Below are 15,297 nucleotides of genomic sequence, written 5' to 3'. Positions count from 1 at the left end.
TTTGGCGCCATGGGATCCGACCACACCCCCGTTACACTTGGAGACCAAACATGGCTTCTCTACCTGACTTCTACTAGCCATTCTACATATCTCCTTACCCTTAGGTGATAGAGTGGATAGAGACACTGGCAGCCGTTCAGCCTGTCCCCAAGATCTAGAAAATGTAACCGGTGTAGAGCTAGGATGTACACTAAGTTCATAATCTCCTTATGAAATTCCCATCTGACTGGCGAATTTGAATTAAAGCAGAAAGTCACTTTGTTCCCAGCAGGGTGTCATCATGTCAAGAAGGTCTTGGTACAAGCTCAGCTGCTGGGAAATGTGAGTTTTTCCCTTTGAAGCTGATGAGGCTGGACCACCTGCTGAACCAGGTGTCCTGTTTCAGCTTCACATTTTGAAGGAGGATTGAAATCTTGGACTGGTTACTATACAGTTGATTGGCATGACATTAAATCGCCCCATATTCTTCACATAGGCTACTACTTATTTTTCACATTTTTAACACTGCGGTTTTTGTCTTATTTTGGTGTGTCTTGTTTTAAATAAAGATTCTTTGCTTTTGATTCATCCTGATATTTGGCTTTGACTAAACTTTATTGATGCAGTCATTTGCAGATTATGTGTTTTTTACCTGACTTGTTGAGGATTTCCAACATTCACTGCAGGTCACTTTATGTACAATGGGCATGAGATTTCTATAAGTCCCATGTTCTTTTCTGGAACTGTAAGATGCTGCGTTTTTTTTGTGCAGCGAAAAAACAGCGCAAATACTCCCCAAATACTCATTGTGGGAACTTAACCCAACATTGTTTAAACCTATTTTAAAGGAGTTTTCTGGGCTGAGAACAAAAGTCTTCAGTCACTGACTGCTGATAGCTGAATTGTGATGGTGTGCAATGTGCACATTGTCACGCTTTCCCTGTATTCCCCGCATGAGTGGTCGGTCAAGTGTAGGCTTATATGTGATTTGCAAACTTGAGATCATGTGACACCTAGAATTTCAATTAAATAATTCAATGGAAACTTGAGAGCAGCGGAGAAAAGTCTAGCCGACATGTCAATGCATGTATGCAAATCACATACAGGTTGCGATAGTGTGCGCACTGCACAAAGTCACAACATGGCAGTCTTCAGTCACAGAGTGACTCAAGAATTTTCTTCTCAGCCCAAGGAACCTCTTTAACTAATAAGTAATTAAAAAGTTTAAAAATAGTGCTAACACCCTGAATGTCTCCTATTTATTAGTCATACAAGAGACACCTTGGAGATTTCAGGTGTCACAGGAGGAGTTGGCTGGCTCTTCTCTTAGAAATCTATTGTTAAACAGAGCAAATATCATTTCCCAAGAGTTAGGCAACTTACTATGACATTATAATTACTTATAGCCGACATTGTTTTACAGCTTGGATTAGGCTGGGATTTCAATTGAGTTATTGTATGATATTGTATTCTCAAAATTAACTAAACATTTTTTTAATTCAACAATAATCGAGTGATATAGACAAAATAGTGACAGAAAAGTGAATCACAGACAAAATCAACTATTTCACATCATGTATTTCCCTTTTCTGATATTGACACCGAATCAGTGTGTTCAATTCATTATATTTAAAGTTAAGTTCCAGGTTTCTTGTAAATCAAATTGTTGGCTTAAATAAAAATGTTCCTTTCTACCTAAAAGAACACAAAAAAACAGCCCTGATAAATATGTCTATTGAAAATTTAAAAAGTTTTAGGCCCCGATTCATCAAGACCGACCATTTTCTTGCCGGGTTTGATGAGGGTCAGATGAACCTGATTCATAAAAAATCATGAATCTGGATTGTGTGACAAATGGCTTTTGCCTCCATTCATCATGCCAGAAATTTTACTCCAGTCAGTAACTGGAGAGAGATTTCCGGGACAGGGAACATCACAGCTCGTCATGAATTAAATAAACTGTGGCGTCACTCCCCCGCCACACCCTTATTCTACCCTGGATGAAATATGGCAGATAGAGGTAGGTAGGGGAACAATCTCTAAATACACATTATACTCACTATAGTTATGAACATGGATATTTTTAATACATTCCTTTAACCTACCAGAATTGCAGAAGCCACAGCAGTGATGTTGGTTACAGAATACTGTAGTGATACACTGTCCACCAGTTTGGCCACATGTCTCAGAACCAATCCATGAACTATAGCTCCAACTATAAAATTAAGGTGCCCAGTTACAATCAGTGCCAGGCCCTGTTTCATGAGAACTTTGCCAAACAGTTTGTTATCCAGGGCCTCTGTGGAAAAAGAGGAGTTTATGTGAAATATTAATAAACTAATAAATAATCAATATCATACATACAATCCATATTTTAAAGAGAATTCAATGTTATTAAAAATTATATAAGGATAAAGAAAATAAATCATGTGTTTCTTTTTTTATAAAAACATTCCAGGATAAAGTCATATTGGAGACACAAGTTTTCCTATATTGTCCCTATAGAGCAGTATTTTCCAAACCCCGTCCTCACGGCCCCCAAACACATCATGTTTTTGGAATTTCCTTAGTATTGCACAGGTGAGAGGACTGGAGTTTGGGAAACACTGATCTAGACAGTCCAGAAATTAGCGTATTCTTAATGGCAGCTGAAATGAATGATAATCATTTCACAGAATTCCTTCACACAAAGACCAGTGAGTAGTGTTGAGCATTCCGATACCGCAAGTATCGGGTATCGGCCGATACTTGCGGGTATCGGAATTCCGATACCGAGATCCAATACTTTTGTGGTATCGGGTATCGGTATCGAAACAACATTAATGTGTAAAATAAAGAATTAAAATAAAAAGTATTGCTATACTCACCTCTCCGACGCAGCCTGGACCTCACCGAGGGAACCGGCAGCGTTCTTTGCTTAAAATGCGCGCGTTTACTTCTTTCCGTGACGTCACGGCTTGTGATTGGTCGCGTGCCGCCCATGTGGCCGCGACGCGACCAATCACAGCAAGCCGTGACGTAATTTTCAGGTCCTCAATGCCTAATTCTAGGCATTCAGGATTTTAAAATTACGATCCGGCTTGTGATTGGTCGCGTCGCGGTCACATGGGCGATGCGACCAATCACAAGCCGTGACGTCACGGGAGGCAGGGAACGCGCGCATTTTAAAATTACGTCACGGCTTGTGATTGGTTGCATGCCGCCCATGTGACCGCGACGCGACCAATCACAGCAAGCCGTGACGTAATTTCAGGTCCTGAATGCAGAATTAGTCATACAGGACCTGAAATTACGTCACGGCTTGCTGTGATTGGTCGCATCGCGGTCACATGGGCGGCACGCAACCAATCACAAGCCGTGACGTAATTTTAAAATGCGCGCGTTCCCTGCCTCCCGTGACATCACGGCTTGTGATTGGTCGCGTCGCCCATGTGACCGCGACGCGACCAATCACAAGCCGGATCGTAATTTTAAAATCCTGAATGCCTAGAATTAGGCATTGAGGACCTGAAAATTACGTCACGACTTGCTGTGATTGGTCGCGTCGCGGCCACATGGGCGGCACGCGACCAATCACAAGCCGTGATGTCACGGAAGGAAGTAAACGTGCGCATTTTAAGCAAAGAACGCTGCCGGTTCCCTCGGTGAGGTCCAGGCTGCGTCGGAGAGGTGAGTATAGCAATATTTTTTATTTTAATTCTTTCTTTTACACATTAATATGGATCCCAGGGCCTGAAGGAGAGTTTCCTCTCCTTCAGACCCTGGGAACCATCAGGGATACCGTCCGATACTTGAGTCCCATTGACTTGTATTGGTATCGGGTATCGGTATCGGATTAGATCCGATACTTTGCCGGTATCGGCCGATACTTTCCGATACCGATACTTTCAAGTATCGGACGGTATCGCTCAACACTACCAGTGAGTGATGCATACTCAGTAGAGATGGGCAAACCCAAATGGTAAAGTTTCTGACACCTAGTGTCCTTGCTCGGCAACCCGAACAAAGATTGTTGAAAGGCTACAGCGCAGCCAATCAACAAGCTTTTCCTGTGTGGACACTTCTGGCCCCATCACAGCCAAGTCAAGTATTGGCATGGCTGTGATTGGCCAGAGCGCTGTGTAGTAAATAAATAAATAAAAAGTCATGGTGTCGCTTCCATTCTTGACAACCAGCTGAGGTAAAGCTGATAGCTGCGGGCTGTAGCCCTGAGTTGTCTGCTTTATCTTGGCTAGATATCAAAAATAGAGTGGACCCCAAGCCTTTTTTTAATTAGTTAGATGAGGGCCCCCTCATTTTTGGTAACCAGCCAAGCTAAAGCAGACAGCTGGGGGCTGGTATTCTCAGGCTGGGGATGGGCCATGGATATTGACCCTCTCCAGCTTAAAAATAGCAGCCCACAGCAGCCCCAGAAAAGGTGCTTTGCCCTGCTCTTCCCACTTGCCCTCTGCTACATCTGGCTGCATTGCTGAGCGGTGACATAAGTAATGCTACTTCTCAGCCCAGCAACAAGATGACACTGAGCTGAGTGCTAGAACGCGGCTGTGTGTGATCGGCAGTAACCTTAATGACGCAACCACCGGTTATATGCAGGCACGTTCTTACACTCTGTTCAGTGTGAGCTGGTTGCTGGACTGAGTGGTAACATTTGTCATTATCTGTATATACAGTATACTGTATATAGTGTATCACAGTGCTCCCAACAGTATTTCTCTACTTGTTGGCAGCTGTAGTTAGTAAGAACTTGGTACCAGAGTCAAAACTGTACATCACTGGCAATTAACACTGATTAATATATTGTATTAATAGACTATTTCACTTTCTACACTCAGCCTTGCTCACTATCATATTTGAAAATGTCTTGCAGCTGGAGTCACTGGGCAGAGAGACATTTGTCTCCTGGACCCATTCCCCATTAGCTGTTTAGGGCAACCCGTCTGCCTGCACACACACACACACACACACACACACACACACACACACACACACACACACACACAGACAGTCGGGCAGACACGCCCACGCAATACGCTATGCGAGGTCACATCTGCTTAAGACACATAATGCAACGTGTCTGATGCTGTTTCTACCTGCCAGAGATGAACTTCATGCATGGACATCCACCCACCTGCGCAGTATGTGTTGTGTTCTTAAAGAAGCACTCCTCCCATCAAAGTTTTTTTTACTTTTAATATAATGCAATCATCATATTATATAGCACTATGTACTTACAATTGCTCATTTTGCCTTTCTACCCAGTTAATTCTTCTCATTTCTCTTCTCTATATAGATACAGGAAGTCTCTTGTTCCTGCATGAGGCATTCCCCTCTTTTCCTCCTGACCCAGCTGCTCTACTGCTCTCCCCTGCCAGGGACTTTTGAAGTGATGACTCTTGCACAGAAAAGAGACCTCCTGTTCCTACATAGACCTTAGAAGGATTCAGTTAGTCAGTTTTTAATCATGAGATGTGATAGAACTAATGAAAAAGAGAATAGTTAACTGGATAGAAGAGCAAAATGAGCAATTGTAAGTACACAGTGTTAAGTAATATGATGACTGCAATATATTTAGAGTGTAACAATTTTGATGGGAGGAAGAGTGCTTCTGGCTATTCCATTCATAAGAACATTGATCATGTATTGTGGTGTGTGAAGTTGTGTAGGTAGAAGTGTGTATGTGTGTGCCAAAACATATTTGGTGGAATTAATTTGCAAAACAAAACACATAACTGATACAAATGGAAGTAGCGGTGCCCTGTCTTGAGTTTTTGTTAATATGTCAGTTTTCAAAAAAAGAGAAAATAGGTCTTGCAAGTAAAACTTTTTACTCCATTCTAAAAACTGTCACATAATGGATACATTCCTGAAGCAGAAAAGACAAATCGAATTCTCGAACACAAATGTGAAAGAAGCCTACCTTAGGTGCTATTCACATTGTGATCTTACATTGGCAATGTACATTTGAAAAATCACAAATGACGTCTCAGTCGAGATCTCATTTACCGTATATGAATAAATATATGTGTGGCCAATACAAAGGACTTGCACATGACTTATTCCTTCCAAAGACCAGACTGAGGACCAGAGGACACTCATTACTGGTGGATGAAAGGCGATTCTGGCAGCTAAACAGGAAAGGGTTCTTTACAGTTAGAGCAGTCAGACTGTGGAATGCCCGACCACAAGAGGCAGTAATGGCAGACACAATAACAGCTTTAAAAAAAAGGACTAGATGATTTCCTCAGTACACAGAACATTGTGGCTTATAGCTAATATAGTAACAAAATGTATAATTGGTAGAGAAAGGTTGAAGTTAAAGGACCTAGGTCTTTTTTTCAAGCTACACAACTATGTATCAGAGGTAACGCTCCCGTAAGCCATAAATTGCAAAAGTCAAGACATAGTTCCCCTATCTACTTATGTTTCACCTTCTTTACACTGGTTATACATTTCTTTTTACAAGTATAGTAAAGCACATCATATGCTACACTAATAAAAAAACATACGCCTGATTCAATGATAGCCGAACAAAAGCAGAATAGTTGTACTGCATTTGATAACTACAATCTATGGCTCTGCAGGGCACTAGCTTTGAATAACTCTTGTGTTTTTTTTTCTATGTATTTGCTGCCAAGACTGTAATGCGAACAAGCAATTATTCTACATTAGTACCAGGGTTTTAAATATATGCAGGTTTTCTACAAGCTAGGGAATGCAACTATATGTAAATAATATGCTGTTTTAAATGGATTTTATTTTGTTTTGTTGTACAATAAAGATGGCTACTTGTTATCTCTTAAGAGTTGGCTGGGACATTTATAGAATTTCTCACTGACTCCTAACATGTAGGAGCCTAAAAGTCAGTAATTAAAGGAAATACACTGTTAGGGTACTGTTATTTTCACACTAGGTATCTATGCAGTTAACTTGGATGTGTTCTCGTATCTATAAAGTGTGCCTTGTTCTGGTAATGTATCTCTGTAGTAAACTTGGATGTGTTTTCGTATCTATAAAGTATGCTTTGTTCTGGTAAGGTATCTATGAACTAAACTTGATCCTGGTACCTTATGCAGTAAGCTTTCTTTTGGTATTGTATCTAAGTGGTAAGCTGGTTTTTATTCCATTATCTATATAGTAAGCTTCATTCTGTTCCCATATTTAAATAGTAAACTTTGCTCTGTTCCCATATTTATGTAGTAAGCTTGGTTCTGTTACTGTATCTAGGAAGAAAACTGGGTCCTGATATCAATGCAGGAGGCTTGTTTCTGTTCCAATATCTATATAATAAGGTGTTTTTTGCTGGAAAGTAACTATGTAGTAAGTTTGTTTCTTGTATTGCATCTATGTAGTATACTTAGTTCTGCTCTTGTTTCTATTTATTAAGCTGGTTGCAATTCTCATACCTATGTATTAAGCTTGATATTGTTGCCATGTCTATGTAGTAAACTTGGTTCTGGTCCTGTATCTCTATAGTAAGCTGGGTTCTGTTCTCATATCTATGTAGTACACTGGTTTCCATATCTATGTAGTAAGCTTGGTTCTGTTCCAATATCTACAGTATTTAGTAAGTTTGATTCTGTTTCCATAGCTACAGTATATAGCAAGTTTGGTTGTGTTCTTGTAGCTACGGAGTAAGTTGGATTTTACCTGTGTGTATGTAGCAAGCTTGGTTATATTCTTATATATGCAGTAAACTTTTTTTTGCTCCTGTATCTATATAGTAAACTTGGTTCTCTTCCCATATCTATGTAGTAAGGTTTGTTCTGTTCCCGTATCTATGTATTAAGCTTGGTTCTGCTCCCTTATCAGTTTTTTAAGATAGCTTCTGTTACCATATCTATGTAGTTATCTGGGATCTATTTCCACATATATATATATTGCAAGCTGGCTTCTGTTTCTATATCTAATAGGCTTGTTTCTGCTTCCATATTTATCTATCAAGGTAAGCTGTGTTCTTTTCCCTAATCTATGTAGTTAGCTGGGTTCTGTTTCCATATCTATGTAGTAAGCTAAGTTATGTTTCTATATCTATGTTGTAAGCTTGGTTCTGATCCAACGTCCATGAGTAGGCTTGTGTTCTGTTTCCCTATCTATGTAATAAGCTTGATTCTGTTCCTAGATATAATAAGCATAGTTCATTTATTGTTTCTATGCAGTAAGCTGGGTTCTGTTTCTCCATCTAAGTCCCTAAGATTTGCTCTGTTCCTATATCTATTTAGTAAGCTTGATTCAATTCCTGTACCTATGTAATCTTGGTTCTATTCCCATATCTATATAGTAAGTTGAATTCTGTTCTCATGTCTACGAAGCCACCTTTGTTCTGTACACGTTTCTATGTAGCAAGCTTGATTCTGTTCTGTATCTATCTAGTAAGACTGGTCCTGTTCCCATATCTATCTAGTAAGCTTGGTTGTGTTCCAATATCTATAAAGCATGCTTAGGGCTTTAAAAAAACTTTTTAAATTTGGCATTAGCATTACTGCAATCCTATTGATTGATGCTACGAAATTATTTTACTTCATGGTAAAATAAAAAATAATTGGCAGAATTATTGTTTTTTTTTTGTCCATCCCTCCTACCAAAAGATGAAATAAAAAATTATCAAAAAGTCGAATGTCCCAAAAATGCATCCATTTAAATCTACAGCATCTTACACAAAAAAATAAGGGTTCACTAAACACAGTTGATGAAAAATAATATTTAACTTATGGCTCTCAGAGTATGTGTGAACATAACTTATTTTGTTAAAGTATTTACTGCATAAGAGCAAAAATAAATAAATAAATAAAATGCACAAATTTGTTGTGTCATAAATGTGCTGACACACAGAAAAAAAGTTAACACTTTATTTCTGCAACAAATGAAAGTGTAAAATTGAAAATGAATTAAAAATAAATAACAGAAGAAAGCTCATTGTTTTCTATTTCTTCCCATAAAGAGTTGATAAAAGATACCTCGGTATTGAATAATTATCCCACAAAAAAAATAGCCCTGAGAAAGCTTTATCAGTTAAAAAATAAAAATTCTATAATGTAAACATAAACAGATATGTGGACATTAAGGCCAATTTAGGCCTAGTCCTTAAGAGGTTATTCGGGAACAAATTATTGTGTTTTAACTATAAGCCAAAAACTAACAGGCCTGCCTGTTCTATTCGGCGCCGGCTAAGAGTGGTCACTGCCAGCGATTCAGCTGCTCCATGTCAACAGAGCAGCTCTTCATCTTCTTGGCTGCTCTGTCAAGGGGCATGGCTGCCAATGTCATGCTGATTGACAGTAAACTTCCCGCAGGTATGCAGCATGACGTTGGCAGTCACAACCTGTCAACAGAGCACGGCGGATGAGAAGCCGCTGCTTTATTAACGTGACATCAGCGAAAGCCTCGGAATCACCAACAGGAATGGTCTGTGCCTGTAGAGATTGGCACAATAGGCTGGTAGTTGCTAACTACCTGTTAGAACTTGATTTAATTCCTGTACCTATATATTCTTGGTTCTATTCCCATATCTATATAGTAAGTTGAATTCTGTTCTCATGCCTACGAAGCCACCTTTGTTCTGTACACGTTTCTATGTAGCAAGCTTGATTCTGTTCCGCATCTATCTAGTAAGACTGGTGCTGTTCCCATGTCTATCTAGTAAGCTTGGTTGTGTTCCAATATCTATAAAGCATGCTTAGGGCTTGAAAAAAAAACCTTTTTAAATTCGGCATTAGCATTACTGCAATCCTATCGATTGATACTATGAAATTATTTTACTTCATGGTAAAATAAAAAACAATTGGCAGAATTGTTGTGTTTTTGTCCATCCCTCCTACCAAAAGATAAAATAAAAAATTATCAAAAAGTTGAATGCATCCAGTTAAATCTCTTCATCTTCTCGGCTGCTCTGTCAAGGGGCATGACTGCCAATGTCATGCTGATTGACAGTAAACTTCCTGCAGGTATGCAGCATGACGTTGGCAGTCACAACCTGTCAACAGAGCAGGGCGGATGAGAAGCCGCTGTTCTATTGATGTGAGGTCAGCGAAAGCCTCTGAATCACCAACAGGAGTGGTCTGTGCCTGTAGAGATCGGTACAATAGGCTAGTAGTTGCTAACTACCTGTTAGTTCCTCGGCCCACAGTAAAAAATTAATGTAGTCTGGGATAACCCCTTTTAGGGGTCAATTATGCAACTACAGTGCCTTGCGAAAGTATTCGGCTCCCTGGAGCTTTTCAACCTTTTCCCACATATCATGCTTCAAACCTAAAGATACCAAATGTTAATTTTTGGTGAAGAATCAACAACAAGTGGAACACAATTGTGAAGTTGAATGAAATTTATTGGTTATTTTAAATTTTTTTGGAAATTCAAAAACTGAAAAGTGGGGCGTGCAATATTATTCTGCCCCTTTAACTTAATACTTTCTTGCGCCACCTTTTTCTGCGATTACAGCTGCAAGTCACTTGGGGTATGTCTCTATCAGTTTTGTACATCGAGATACTGAAATTCTTGCCCATTCTTCCTTGGCAAACAGCTCGAGCTCAGTGAGATTTGATGGAGATCGTTTGTGGACAGCAGTTTTCTGCTCTTTCCACAGATTCTCTATTGGAATGAGGTCTGCACTTTGACTTGGCCATTCTAACACCTGGATACATTTATTTGTGAACAATTCCATTGTAGATTTTGCTTTATGTTTGGGATCATTGTCTTGTTGGAAGGCAAATCTCTGTCCTAGTCTCAGGTCTTTTGCAGACTCAAACAGGTTTTCTTCAAGAATGGTCCTGTATTTGGATCCATCCATCTTCCCATCAATTTTAACCATCTTCCCTGACCCTGCTAAAGAAAAGCAGGCCCAAACCATGATGCTGCACCACCATGTTTGACAGTGGGGATGGAGTGTTCAGGATGATGAGCTGTGTTGCCTTTACGCCAAACATATCGTTTGGCATTGTTGCCAAAAAGTTCGATTTTGGTTTCATCTGACCAGAGCACTTTCTTCCACAAGTTTGGTGTGTCTCCAGGTGGCTAGTTGCAAACTTTAAACAACACTTTTTATGAATATCTTTGAGAAATGGCTTTCTTCTTGCCACTCTTCCATAAAGGCCAGATTTGTGCAGTGTACGACTGATTGTTGTCCTATGGAAAGACTGTCCCACCTCAGCTGTAGATCTCTGCAGTTCATCCAGAGTGATCATGGGCCTCTTGGCTGCATCTCTGATCAGTCTTCTCCTTGTTTGAGGTGAAAGTTTAGAGGGACGGCCGGGTCTTGGTAGATTTGCAGTGGTATGATACTCCTTCCATTTCAATATGATTGCTTGCACAGTGCTTCTTGAAATGTATAAAGTTTTGGAAATAATTTTGTATCCAAATCTGGCTTTAAACTTCTCCACAACAGTATCACGGACCTGCCTGTTGTGTTCCTTGGTCTTCATGATGCTCTCTGTGCTTCAAACAGAACCCTGAGATTATCACAGAGCAGGTGCATTTATACGGAGACTTGATTACACACAGGTGGATTATATTTATCATCATTATTTATTTAGGACAACATTGGATCATTCAGAGATCCACAATGAACTTCTGGAGCGAGTTTGCTGCACTTAAAGTAAAGGGGCCGAATAATATTGCACGCCCCACTTTTCAGTTTTTGAATTTCCACAAAAATTTAACGTAACCAATAATTTTCATTCAACTTCACAATTGTGTTCCACTTGTTGATTCTTCATAAAAAAATTACATTTGGTATCTTTATGTTTGAAGCATGATATGTGGGAAAAAGTTGAAAAGTTCCAGGGAGCCAAATACTTTCGCGAGGCACTGTATACATCCCCATTTCCAATATTATGTCATGACAAGTCAAATTTGCTGTTAAGGAATCCTTCTAACATCTTCTGAAGATGTGATAGGTCACAGATAAGGTTTTTTCCTTTCTGAGAAACATATAACTACCAGCTGAATTATTTTATATCCAAACAATAAGGGGCAGCACATTGAATTATATTTTCTTTAAAAAAAAAGAAGTTAGGAGTAGCACATACTCTACTTAACTTGCAATGCAAAGACATCTCTATAGGATGGGATGGTTCATTCCCAAACATTAAATCAATTATCTATCTATATTGACAGTTTTTTATTTTAGGGGTAAATTTTGCACATTCCTTTAACTCTTTCCGTTCGATTGTATCATGCTTTTGATTACATTCGTATAGTAGCTTCTCTAGTAACCTTTGGCAGCAAACCATCCTTGCATCACTGGGTCTGTTAATCATATACACAACAGTTTCAATACAAATAGCATTGGTTAAGTAACAATGGCATCCCACCTAGAGACTGAAACAGTCGTTGAAAAGAACTGATGAAGGGAACACAGTCGTTGAAAAGAATTGATGAAGGGAACGTAACGTGTTTACATCTCTTAGCAGCCCCCTTCCACAAGTCACAAAGAATAAATGAGTATTGCCCTACCAGGGGGTAATTCCTTCTGGAATGTAGGGATACTGTGTGGGAGTGAAGTTTAGGCACTATACAAGGTTTTAAAATGGAATAAATATTTACTTTGGATATAAATGTTTAAGCAATTTTCTAGTCACCCCATAGACTTGAGATACCTACAAAATATGATAGGATCTGTGCAACAGCTGCATCCATCAGTATCATATCATTTGTCTGAAGTGATCTATGATCACAAATTTTAACTGAACTGGTCCCATCCAGCTCTGCCCATTGTAGCAGAGCTGGGAGAATCTAGTGTGAAAACACAGAAAGTCGGAAAATGTTTGTGCAACTTCGAGTTGTGCAAAAGGTTTACAACTTTTCAAGCCAATTGACGTCAGAATTCTGGCAAAATTGTTTTGATGAATTGGGACCTAAATGCGCTCATGCACAGTAGATTAACGTTGGTGAAAGTGGGAAATTTCCACACTGCTATATACTGCTTACATTTTTATTAAAACTTATGGTGATTTAAAACGGTTTTTCTTCAATGAATATTTATCAACTATTGAAAACAGTGTGTGAAATAAAACTTGTGCATTGGGCAACAACCAATAATTATTACCAAGAATGCAGTAAAGGGTGCAAAAACACAATGATCAAAAATAATAAAACAATGTTTAAATGAGAACTGTACTTTCAACAAACTTTTCAAACATCAATACTATAAGTAAATATACACATATGGGTGGCTAATGACTGAAATGATAACTAATAGTGATGAGCGAGCAGTAAAACGCTCTAGTGCTCGTTTCTCGTATCGAGTAGGTCAGAAGGGCACAACTCAAGTAACGAGTATAATGGAGCTCAATGAAACTCAAGCATTTTTCCACCAGCCCCTTCTAGGAGATATGGGGGGGGGGGGGGGGGGGGCGGGGGCAGGAAAATTGATGAAATAGATGGGAACAGAGCTCAAATGAATAGGAACAGCATGGGGAAGACACCTGGGCCATTTCTGACTCCCAAGCCACTGCTGGAAGTAAGTCGCCCGCCGGGGCCGTGGAGCTCTCGGTACCAGGTCCGGTACTTAAAGGGGATGTCATGGTGGCTGCAACCCGGTCTGTGGCCCTTGGCGCCCAATTATAGGGGAAGGTCTTTAAGGGGATTGGCGAAGTTTGTGTTCGTGATGCCACCTGTGGTGTTCAGTCAGTGGGGACCGACTCTGCTTAAAGGGGTCCTCTGGGGTGATGTTATGGCAGCTAGATGGTATAACTTCCCACAGGTGAAGTAGGTCCCCAGGGCTTCCGCTGTATAGATGAGGATGGTGAGTGGTGCAGTAAAGAACAGAGGACACAGGTTTGCAGTCTCTTTACCTGGTTTACTGAAGGCTTCAGGCAACCGCAGTCCAGGGCCCCAGATCACAGGTACAGGCTGGGTCTGGTTGGCTTGGAAGCGAAGTCCCCTTTACCAGGTGGAGTTAGAAGCCTTTCTATTATTATATTATTATTGACGTTGTAGTCCCTTACTGTCCATGGCTTCTGGCAAGATCCTCACTGTTCTCTCTGTCCTCCATGAAGGTTAGGACACAAACCTGTATGACAGGTGACTCGAGCCATTTTACAGGGTCTCTATCAGGACCCAGGCTCTATATGCCACTGTGCCTCCTGGGTACTAGGGTGGACAGGTTACTTGTAATAATCCATCTGTCCTGCCGGTTTCTGCTGTGCCTCCTAGAGTCTGACACAGCCTCGGTTCCGGCTACCGGAATCTGCGCTCAGCCAGGGAGGTAGCCCAAACGCTGCTGTGCTCCCCTGGTGCACTCTCCTGTGCTTCCTTCTCCTGCACGCTCACTAAACAATATTCTTCCTTTCGTATTCTCTCTCTTTCTCCAGGAGCTGCAGCAACTCTGGCTGCATAGCCCTTTCAGTCGTTCCGACACTCAAGGTCTGACTGCTCTCTTCCTGTCCTCCTGACAGACTGCTCACTGACTTCCCCTCCAGCCAGAATCTATATCAGGGAAGTTCCCCTTAATCTGGGTTCAGAGCTCCCCCTTCTGGCCTGGAGTATGAACATGTTTGTATATGTGATTACCTGATAGAAGATTTTTCATTGCTTCCAAGAGTGACATCACTCTCCCCGTGAGGAAAGCAATGCCACTGTGACAACAGGACCCTGGGGCGTAACAGAAGCAATGTTGTCAGAGTATTAAGCCACTTTTACGGTGTGACAATAAAACATACAATACCAAAGAAAAATTGGATTTTACAGGAACATTTTTTAATTTTTAGGAAATATTCTTTCCTGTATAATGACGAGTATATAAGCCAAATTAAAAAGAGAAGAAAAAAGCGTCCGCCACCCCTTAGGCTATGTTCACATGTTGCATTTTTGCATTTTCTCTTTGCTTTCAATGGTGAAAAAAACACTCACCGGTAAATGTAATTTTAACATTTTACTACCTTATCTGGGCATGTGGTGTGTGTGTGTGACATGGTCAAACTTATCTTGTTTAATTTATGAAGGAGGGACTGTGAAACTCGCAAAGTCTATGCAGATACTGCAAGAACTGCCAAAACTTAGAAGGAAGAGGGACTCCAATACAACCAGTATTAGACATAACGGAGGACCTCATACACATTCTGTTAAAATTGTTAGGTAGTGAAACCCCTAGACTCAGTTCATAGGCTGGCTTTATAAGTACAAGGGCCGCAAAAAATATAAAGGAGAGACTCCAATACACCCTGGAAGACACATAGAGGACAGCTTCAGAAAACGTTTTTTTCCCCTATTATTAAGGAGTGATGTAATCAGCTGGTTGGTGGAACCACTGTGACGAGGCCTACGGAAAGCCTGGAGATGCGTAACTAGGTACCTCACCAAGTCAGACTCAGACCTAAGAAACAC

The 15,297-nt window shown here is 40.3% G+C and overlaps 1 protein-coding gene across 4 annotated transcripts in view; it reads right to left on the bottom strand.

Moving 5' to 3' along the window:
• TMEM54 (transmembrane protein 54) overlaps positions 1–15,297 on the bottom strand; it is a 214,181-nt gene that overhangs the window by 181,085 nt on the left and 17,799 nt on the right. For all 4 annotated transcript variants that reach the window (XM_077295994.1, XM_077295992.1, XM_077295991.1 and 1 more), the window contains exon 2: positions 2,085–2,278. In XM_077295994.1, the coding sequence (XP_077152109.1) occupies positions 2,085–2,278 (194 nt within the window). The remainder of the gene's footprint in view (positions 1–2,084; positions 2,279–15,297) is intronic.

The sequence above is a fragment of the Ranitomeya variabilis genome, chromosome 3 (assembly GCF_051348905.1).
Source record: "Ranitomeya variabilis isolate aRanVar5 chromosome 3, aRanVar5.hap1, whole genome shotgun sequence".
Lineage (NCBI taxonomy): Eukaryota > Metazoa > Chordata > Amphibia > Anura > Dendrobatidae > Ranitomeya > Ranitomeya variabilis.
This window is presented reverse-complemented; position numbering and strand designations above follow the sequence as displayed.